Raw genomic sequence first — 10,355 nt, 5'->3', positions numbered from 1 at the left:
TAACTGCTTGTGTTGTCCATCCTTGAGCAGAAGGCTATATCTGTGTTGTGACAGATCTGTTACCAATCTGCCCGGGGCATCAGGTGATCAGGCTGAGGCTGCAGGATCTTTAGGGGAGGAGATGGAGGAGCACACCAAGTGACTAAATTTTAAAGCTTTATTAATAAAATAACAGCAGAGAGTGCTGGGAATGCTCCCACATCACTCAGAGGAAGGAAGAACATGTTAGTACCCCAGCCCTAACCCACTTTCATACTCACACATGCGTGACACGAGGCTGGCCAAGCCTGGGTGTAACATAAGACAACAAAAGGGAAGGGTGGATGGGAGTTCTTGTCCCATGTACGGGTCATCCGGGGTCCGCTGTTGATCTCCAGTTTGCTTTGGCTCTCAGGACGGTTTTTAAGTCCTGGGTTCTTTTGGGGGCATCTCGTTCAGGGACCTCTGTCCCCCTTGATCTTTGTACCAGTCCAAACCAGCTTTCTGTGGCTTCCTCAGCATTCCCAAAACATACTGGCTTCATAGACGTGAGACCGTTTTCCCTCTCGCTGGCCTTCACCATCTTGCCAGTATTGCAATCCCCTGCAAGTCTGTTCACCTGAATCCTCCTTTCTCACAGCTGGTCAGGGTGGAATCCAGGCCCCCATCTTTGTTGGCAGGCATCCAAGAGTCAGATATGTGCTGTGGCCTTGAGCTGGTGGGAGTCTGCGTCTTATCTTTGGATTGAGCTAGCTAAAGTGTTGAGTTAATCTGTTCTCTGCTCTCTTCCTTCCTCCCCCTTTTGGCCTCTCGCAACCTGCAAAGGAATCCTCCATTCCACATTCACACCTTTTGACCCTCCATTGAAATGCCTTGCGATGCTTGCAACCACGTTAGCAACATGTAGTGCTGATCTGGCTTCCCAGGGACCTGAGGGAGGGAGCCATTGGGTTGTGACAGTGTCCTTCCAAGGGTTAGCTTGCTTTGGGGAGCCCTCATCAGATAGGAGACAAGCCCCCTGGTAACACCTTGGCAATTCCTCTACAGTGGATCACTACTTTATTGCCCCTTTAGATAAAGCAAATATTTGGGAATGCCTGTCCTAAGGTAGCACGTGCCTGCAACTATTTCTCTTTTGGTTGTGCAGAGACCCCCTTTGCTTACCTAGAGTCTGAAGCTCCATGACACAAAAACCTAATTGGACAGACACAAGTTCTAAAACCATTTATATAAGACTATTAGCCACAGAAATAGGTTCAGAACAACAGACTGAAAGGGTATGGGGGATCTTAAGAGAATTTGACAGCAACAGTGAAATAGTAAAAGAAAAAAATCCCAGTGGCATAATTCCTTTCTCCACCTCTGGAGGTGTCAAAATCTTTACCCTTCACCTGATGCTTCTAATCCCATCGGTGGTGCACATAAAACTGAGATGCACTAGCCTTTTGAGATGAGTGGTTCGATTGCTACTTAGTTTGGACCAAAGGCCTGGTGGGGTATGTTGCTCCTCGACTGCTAAGCCTTCACCTTCCCTCAGGACACAGGCAAGCCTAAGTCCAAAGTGTTTACCAGGCTCATGGCTAGAAATTCCAGGGCCAGGGCTGTCCCAGGTGAGGGTGGGGGTGGAAGTGACAATTTGTCACTTCTGAGATGCCATTACTTCTGGGACCAATTGCACCAGCCCACAGGGTTTAGAGCAGTCGTGTGCACCTAGGAGACCTGTGCCCCCCCCCACATGATTTGAAAGGGGCTGGGGCTCCTGGCTGCTGCTGCAGAGTGGTGGCTGGGGGCCCCTTGGCCTGGGCAATTGCCCCGTTTGTCCCCCCTCCCTCATCAGCGGGCCTGGTGTTCACCGCCAGCCCCAGTCTTGCAGTGTCCATCACAGTCCTGTTCCTTGCGTTCACACACACTCGCAGCCAGAACACCACCATCCCTTCCTCCTTCCACTAAGGCTTCCCCGCTGCCCCTGCACACATTGCTGCCAAGATGGTGCTCCTCCCAACTGTTGATTCTCATAGCTGCCATCTGCTGGCTTATTACACTTTTCTTTCTTTAGCATCCTGCACCCTGAGGTGCATAAGGCATCCACCAGTTTCCACCATTTATTTCTGCCCTGTGCTGATATGTTCAGGCTTCTGAGTGTCATGTTGATGGATTTTACTTTTCTCTGTTGTTCTGCATGATGTTTCTCTGGGTCGTCCTCCTTTTCACTTTCCAGGTAGTGTCCACATTATCACTTGCAGCAGAAGTTGTGTTAATGGCATCTATAAAGATATGTCCATCAGTGTCATCTTACCATGTTTGATGCTTTAAGTGAGTTTTCTTGACAAAGAATTTCTGATGTTGCAAGAAACTTTCCACTGGAAATGGAAGGTTTGGTTTTTTTTCCATGTACTACTTGTATAATATTATGACACTTGAGGGTTGGGGGTGTAAAAACTTGGAACTACATAAAAATGCATCAGTATGGGAACAAAGGGAACACAGTATTCTGTCTATTGTGGACTTGAAGACAGTAGAAAGTTGTGCCATTTCAGCTATACTTAGTATAGTTGAAGTGGTACAGTCCCTCCTAATGTGGATGCAGTAATATCTGTATAAAGGTGATTCCTGTATGTGCAGGAAATTAACTCAGCTAGTATAAGTGCATCCACATTAGGACTTGTATGAGTGTACCTATTTTAGTAAAAGTCAACTCCTCCCCCCTCCCACAACTGAAATAGTCATCATACTTGTAAAACTTTTAAGTGTAGAGTTAGGTCTGAGTTAGGCTTCTACTCCAACAAGGTAATCAGGATCAAGAAAGCAAGAGACTAGAGAGACAGTTAATCAATCAATACATACACAGGCTTACATTTTAAAAAAGACAAGCAACATGTGAAGCATATGCATAAGCCCAGTATTTGCAGACTCCAATGTGTGCACACATCAAGTGTTTTGTGTATACAAAAGGATGTGTGTTTTGTCTACACACTTTAAAACATTTGGGCCAAAAAGTTTCTGATTAGAATTGTGGGCTAAAGCTTTCAATGAAGCTGTCTGCAAGATGAATTTGGATTTATCTTCTTCTTCTCGTCCTCTGAAGGCATGTAGGAGTTTATTTAAAAAAAAACCAGAAATAAAAAAGGCATGTCCTATACTCAGCATCTTGCAAAACAAATATTTTTCTGATATTAAAGCTATGTTAGTTAGCATATAGACAGCACAAACAATTTTGCCATTACTGAATTGAAGGACTAAGTAAATCTTGGATTGTGATCAAAGTTACATCAATGTGTGGGGGTTTGTTTTTGTTTTTAAATTAGTTATTGGGATTAAGTTAAATTTTGAGGACACAATTTATTTTGATGGCAGCTTTGAGTCTCAGCAGCTCATGAAAATTCATCTGAATTAGAAACTGCTTTTAATGGTTTATTATACACTGATAAAAGCATAAAGCAAATATTTACTTCCAAAATAGCCATTATAACTAAGTCTTTCTGACACAAACTTTTATCTTAAAACCACTTAATCTTATGTCATTGATAAAGCCATTTGAAATCTGGTTTTGGCCACAAGGTGGTGCAGATGCACTTATGAATAATCCTCTGTATCTAGTTCCTGTTTTTTCAAAGGGGCTTTCTGAACAACCTCAGAACAAACCCATTAGCTATTAGCACACGCTGTTTTTACAGACCTCAACCACAGGGATTATACGACTTGTTTCACACAGCTTCTTGGAGGTGAGTCTTTATGTAAGGACCCAAGTTATCTTTTCTTTTTGTATCATGCTTTGTGGCATGTTCTATAATAAAAGCAACAGGGAAGCATTTGCCCTCCTTTGCTGTAGTATCTGTAGCTTAGGCAAGGCTTGAATGACACTCTTCTCCAGCTGCTGTCCTACAGAGCTTGCCTACCCTGCTCCCCAACTCCCTTTTCCGGTAAGGGGCTTAATGTGCAGTGGGACCTGCCCTCTGATCTATCCCCGTAACTGTGGACAGTAGGATGGAATTTGACACCCCTCCCCACCACACACTGCTCTGAGCGCTGATCTTGGGTCCCTATCAAAATATTCTGGGAAAACAAATACAGAATTTTCTTCATTGCCAACATTTCCCTCATCAAGCTGTTAGGCTTGTGCAGAGGAGCTTCACATTGTGAGCCTCACCCCTGGCAGCTGGGAGTAGGAGGGAGTTTTGGAGTCATGCACTCATATGCATTCTGTGGGTATTCAGCTGCAGGCCCTCATTCCAATAGATGGGTTGTTCAACCTAATCTCTTTAGCAAGACTCTCTGATTTTTGTGAGGTAACAATTTGCAATCCTGTAGCATATGGACACTTTGGCAGCATCATGAACTGAGTGAAAAAAGCTAGGTGTATGATGATGAGTTAAATACAGAGAGGCTATGAAAGTACCTATTTCAATAGTTGCTCAGTAACAAATGCTTTTCAGTTTGTTTTACACTGACACAGAAACCTTGGGGCTTGTCCATGTAGTGCATTAGTCTGCACCAGAGAGGTGTAAATTCTAGTGTGCACTAATGTGTTTTGTGCTAACTGGCCCGCGTGGACCCTGCTGGTGCATACTAAAAGCTCCCTACTGTGCGTTAATGTACTATTTGATGTGGACTGAGAAAAACACCTCAGTTTGGTGTGAGATGATGTATTTAAATAAAATAAAATAACCAATGGCTCAGTTTTGCACCCAGCTTAAGTCAATGTCACTTCCTTTAGTGGGTGCAGGATCACAACCTGAATATATGCTGTGAACTAGACAGATGTGGGCCAAAGGCACAAATTCAGCTCCACAGCTTGATTTAGGGGGTTGATTGTGCCCATTATGGAGATTAGGAGCGAGTAGCCTAAACCAGACTCACTGCTTTGTGCACTTTTTAAACATCCCCACACTGGACAAATTGAAAAGATAATTGATTGAGCACCAGGTGATTAACCAGTTAAAGTGATTCAGCTCATCAGCAGAGGACAGTGAAAAGAGAGGGGAGAGGGTAGGGAAGGCTGGAAGAAAAAGCCAGGGAAAGCAAGCCCCGTGTCTGGGCAGAAGGTAAAAGCCTTATGCTGTTAGGGACAAGCACTTGTCTAGCATATGGTAACTAAAGCACATGGTGGTGTACTTGGAAGGGGAGTGTGTCAGGACTTTTTACAGAGAGGAATCCGGGGTGAGGGAACCCTGCCCTAGAACGGCTGTTTGCAAGATATGTGTGGACCTGGGTTCCAATTTCTATCCTTCTCACCTCAAGTTTGGGGGGTCAAATGTGGGGTTTAAATTGGGTAAATCTTTTAGTATGAATTATAGAAAAAAATACAACATTTTGACCTGATTAATGTGTAGCTATGGGTGTTGAGGCAGAGCTGCCACTGCTTTAATTTACAAAATGATACAATGACAGTTCTTTAAAATGTATGGGGTAAAGTGGCACAGAAAATCCTACTCCAACCTTTTCTCCTGTTTGTAGTGTTCAGGGATAGCACACTCGTTTGTTTCTAGTTACCATTCATATAATCAGTGAGGGGGTTTTGGTATATTAATGATTGCCTTGTCCTGTAACTATTCATCAATTTACAAAATTAGTCTCCAGTATAGATGGGCTAATGAGACACATCTACCAGCTCTGACACTGTAATGCACTTTGTTGTTTTTGGACTGAGAGAGAGAGAGAGAGTTCCTTCTGGAGTGCTTGCGACCACATTTTGTATGATGTCACTAACTGGGTGGGGTAAAGTCTTACAAAAGCAGCACAATCACAGCAGCCTCAGACAGCATCAACATGAACTGCAGCGTGCACCACAGAGTGCTGCTTAGTTACGGAATGGAGAAGAGGCTAGAGCCAGTCACTCTGCAGCTCTTCTGGGACTTTGTCAAAGCAAAGGAGCAATTGCTGAAGTCACCTTACTTTCCGGTGCTGTTTTCTTTTACAGTTTACATGACTTTCTGTCTTCCTTACGTTGCACTGGACTTCTTAAGCACTAAAGTACCAGCTGTGAGAAAATACAAAATCCAGTCTCTGAGTTATCCAACTCTAGGAATGATGGTACCTTGTATGGTTCAATGTGTCTATCATCACATTGTCTTTATCTTCCCAGTGACACTTGCTCATTGGTACTGGAGACCAGTGGATTTACCAGTAATGGCTCCAGAGCTGCCGAGGGTCCTGTTGGATGTAACTGTTTGCCTGCTTCTCTTTGACTTCCAGTATTTTTTGTGGCATTTGCTTCATCATAAGGTGCCTTGGCTCTACAAGACTTTTCACAAGGTTCATCATAAGCATGTATCTACGTTTGCTCTTACCACACAGTACTCAAGTGTTTGGGAGTTACTTTCACTGGGATTTTTTGCTGCCATAAATCCGGTGTTGCTGAACTGCCATCCTTTGACAGAAATGATTTTCTTCCTTGTTAATATCTGGCTGTCAGTGGAGGATCATTCAGGCTATGAATTTCCATGGTCAACAAACAGACTGATGCCATTTGGCTTGTATGGAGGAGCTCCGCATCACGATCTCCATCACCTGAAGTTCAAATGTAACTATGCTCCTTACTTCACCCACTGGGACAGACTATTTGGAACACTTGCTCAGGCACATTCACAACGATAACAGGGAATTTGTCTGTTACCTAGCTAATTTTGTACAGCTAATAAATTAAGATTATATTTTTTTCAGAGCCACAGAAATATATAGTTATGGAATATAAGTACACTTCTACCTCGATGTAACATGACCCGATAAAACACAAATTTGGATATACTGTGGTAAAGCAGTGCTCAGGGGGCGGGGCTGTGCAGTCGGGTGGGTCAAAGCAAGTTCGATATAACACGGTTTTACCTATAACACGGTAAGATTTTTTGGCTCCCGAGGACAGCATTATACTGAGGTAGAGGTGTATAGTGTGAAAACATTTATAACAAATCTAATTTAATGTCTATATATATTTATGGAATTGCATACGTAATGTCTGTTACTACTTGTTTGGAAACAATGTCACATTATAAGGAAAGCATAAGAGACAATTGCTGTCTTCTTTCCTTTGAATATGCTAGCTTTTATAAAGCATATTGTGCTACTGTATTTTATACATACAGAAACAAATATTTTCTTGCTGTTATAAGAGGACTTGTGATATGAATAGAAACAACACACATAGTTTCTTAGACTTCTTAATGTACACTTATTTAAAAAAGGTTGCTGCTGGATGGCATTAAATGTCTAATCTGATTGTTTTTCTTTGCAAGAATTTGGATCTTTATATTGCATACCCCCATATATGCTCTATTTTTTTTTAAGTGGGAAATAAATCTTTGTTTGTTTAAAACTGTGTTTTGCTTCCTTATATTTGGTCCTCAGAAAATGATTCTGATTGGAAATGCCTGAAGCTGTCCTCCAACCAAATTATTTGCTTTTGACTTGCAAAAACCTGACTAGGAATCTGACTCGAATGCCCACAAAACAGAGGAATTTTTCCATTAATTTTCATGAATCTTGAAGAACATTGGTTGAAGAACAAGCAACTTTAAGGCTGGTAAGAGCTGTAACAGGGCTTCTTCTCCACCTCAGTGGGTCCCATGCTCCCTTCTAGGGGTGGGTCAGGATCGAGTCTCATCTCTCAGAATTTCCTGCCTGTTTATAGTTGGTGGGGAAATTCTGTCTCCCAGCAACCTTCTTGTTTCTGGGCCTCCTAGGCCCTTACTACTTCACTGGGGGGCTTCTGGCCTCAGTGGACATCCAGGAAAAGGAGGTGGGAGGGTCTAATCCCATCCTCTACTCTGGGCCCTAGCCCAGGGACCCTACAAGTAGAAGCCTCACACTACCTGTTCCAGGAAAAGCTGCTAGCTTCCCTGGGCTACTTCCCCATGCCCCTTGGCTTATTGCCTCCACTTTGCTTGGGCAGGATTCCTCCTAACCCTCCTGGCAGAGGAGGGAGAACCCCTAGTCTCTGGTAGCCCTTCTGGGCATGACAGCACCACAGCAAACACATGGCTCAATCTCTCCTCTCTAGAAGGGTCTTTTTCTTCAGGTCTTTGGACCTGGAACAGTCCTTAGCTCCTGTTTAGGGTAGAGTTTCTCCCCAATCTCTATACCTGTGGGGTTCTTCCCTGGTCCTTGTCAGCTACCACACCACACAATTCTCCAACAGCTCACCTCTTCTCCCACAACACCGATCATGCCTCTGACTGCCTGGGGAAGTCTTTTAACCTGTTCTGTCAGATTCTTAATTGGCTCCAGGTGTTAACCTGGAGTAACCCGTGCTCAGTTACCAGGTAAAGAGGGACTGCTGCTTATCCTGAGGCTAATATTCTTTCCTTTGGGTACTCTCCTGTAGCAGTCTGGCCTGCTCACAGAGCATAGTTATTGTCTGGATAGTCCAAAAATACAAGGCTCATAGAAGAATGTAAACATACAAGTCTAGAGACAAATCCCATGCTCCTCTCTCAGCAAAATCCCTAGTGATTTCTCTGGGAGTTCTATTAGTGAAGTAGTACAGCATTGTCCTCTGACTGCAAATCCTGAAAAGCTCCTGCTTTGGATTTCTGGTAAACCCCACACAGACACAGGTGAAGGTATGGTTTTACGGAGCAGGATGATAATTCTGTATACATATTGCATCATTCCAAAATGCACTTGTATTTAACTTTCTTTAGCAGAAGAATTTCACAGGCTCTTAAGAGGCTGATCAACCTGGAATAAAGGTCTTTGTTGCTGTTTGAGACTGTCAGGTTGTATGGAAAAGGTGGCAGCACACTTTTAGAAATATTTGGGGGAGGGGCAGAAGGCTTGGAGGAAAGCTATAGGGCAGTTTTAGTAGCTGTTTGGAGTGATTGTTTCATTAATGAAATATCTCCATATAAAAATCTATGAAACATTACAGTTTTGTTACCCTGAAAAGATGTTACCTACCTAAAACCACATTTTGATTTTAAAGGGGACTAAATAAGCTTAGATTTTTTAAAAGAATATAACCAGCTGATGTGTTCACTGACTAAGCAGAAATAAAGACCCGTCTAATCTGCCTGATTATAATAATCTGAAATATTGTGGGGTGCAGCGCAAGGAAAGGAAGTGTTCTCTTTTATGGCAAATGAGAAACAAATTACAAACTCTAATTTCTCTTTAACCAATATATCAGCTTTGAAGTAACCCAAGGCTCAAAGCTCTACTCTTAAACTCAAGAAAAATTTCCACTGACTTCAGAAGGCTAAATTCTTAACTTCTAGTGATGATGTTCAGTGTCTTCAATGGGAGTTTCGTATTATACTGGACATGTGACATTGTGATCTTGTCAGATCTCCATGCTAAACAAGGTTAAGCCAAGCCAATACATGGATATTATCTCTGTTTAAAAATAAAAACAAAAACCTATGAACAGATGCTACAGGAAATGAGACTGGTAATCCAGTAAGTGCTCTCTTTGAAGTGATACTGAGTTAATACTAGAGTACAGTGAAGACTCTGCTAGTGGAGGTGCTATGTTTTGAGCACCTGCCTACTTGGCTAGGGTTGCCAGGTGTCTGGTTTTTGAGCGGAATGTCTGGTCAAAAAGGGAACCTGGCAGCATCTGGTCAGCTGCTAAAGGTCTGGTTACCTGCAGTAACCAGCCTCTGCTCCCAGGGGGGCAGGAAGAGCAGCAGTTGCTGCTTGAGCCTGGAGGAGCGGCTTTGCTTAGCAGCTGCTGCTCTTCCTGCCCCCCAGCCTGATGAAGAGAACTGACTGGCTCCCAGACCAGGCTCCAAAGTCAGTACTGGTGCTATCTGGAGGGGCACAAGGGGGGAATCCTGTCTGCCTCCCTGGCCTGCTGTCCCTTGATTTCCCCACTCCAACCCCTCGCCACCCCACTGTGCCCTGATTTCCTCAGCCCTTCGCTCTGGGGACTGACTCCTGCTGTGCCCCAATTGGGCGGACAGGCAGGCTCCGCATCAGCTCCTCCCAGTCCAGCTCTGCAGGCAGCAGGTGAATCCTGAGGGATGGAGGTAGAAAGCGAGCAATGGAGTGGGAAGACTGGTGGAGCAGGGATTCAGAGATTATAAAGCAATCCTGTTAATGAGCTGCAAGAGGAGGAGTGTAAGGCCAAGTATTCTAGGCAAATGCTAAGTGAGTTGGTTTCACTCAGCCTTTCGGCTACCACGAGAGGAGAAGATGGCCATGGGATAGTTATTTCTCACACCCCACTGGGCCTCTGTCTATTAAGCCATCTCCACTATTCCAAAGCTCAGAGCAACTTCAAATAGCTTCCATATTTAATTTTTAAAAATTAAAATAAAAATATTTCCTCCCTTACTCATTTATGGAACTTCTTCCAAAATTACACTGTTGTGAAGCTAGTGTTAGGCAATCAGGTCTGGAACATGAGGCAGGATAAGGCATGGTATTGCATGAGCTTGCAA

The 10,355-nt window shown here is 43.6% G+C and overlaps 1 protein-coding gene across 1 annotated transcript; it reads left to right on the top strand.

The window, feature by feature from the left end:
* Positions 1–5,707: 5,707 nt before the first annotated feature.
* CH25H (cholesterol 25-hydroxylase) lies at positions 5,708–7,249 on the top strand. The gene has a single exon (XM_032770300.2). The coding sequence runs from the start codon at positions 5,746–5,748 to the stop codon at positions 6,571–6,573; it is 828 nt and encodes a 275-aa protein (XP_032626191.1). The 5' UTR covers positions 5,708–5,745; the 3' UTR covers positions 6,574–7,249.
* The last annotated feature ends 3,106 nt before the right edge of the window (positions 7,250–10,355 follow it).

This window comes from Chelonoidis abingdonii, chromosome 15, assembly GCF_003597395.2.
Source record: "Chelonoidis abingdonii isolate Lonesome George chromosome 15, CheloAbing_2.0, whole genome shotgun sequence".
NCBI classification, from domain to species: domain Eukaryota; kingdom Metazoa; phylum Chordata; order Testudines; family Testudinidae; genus Chelonoidis; species Chelonoidis abingdonii.
This window is presented reverse-complemented; position numbering and strand designations above follow the sequence as displayed.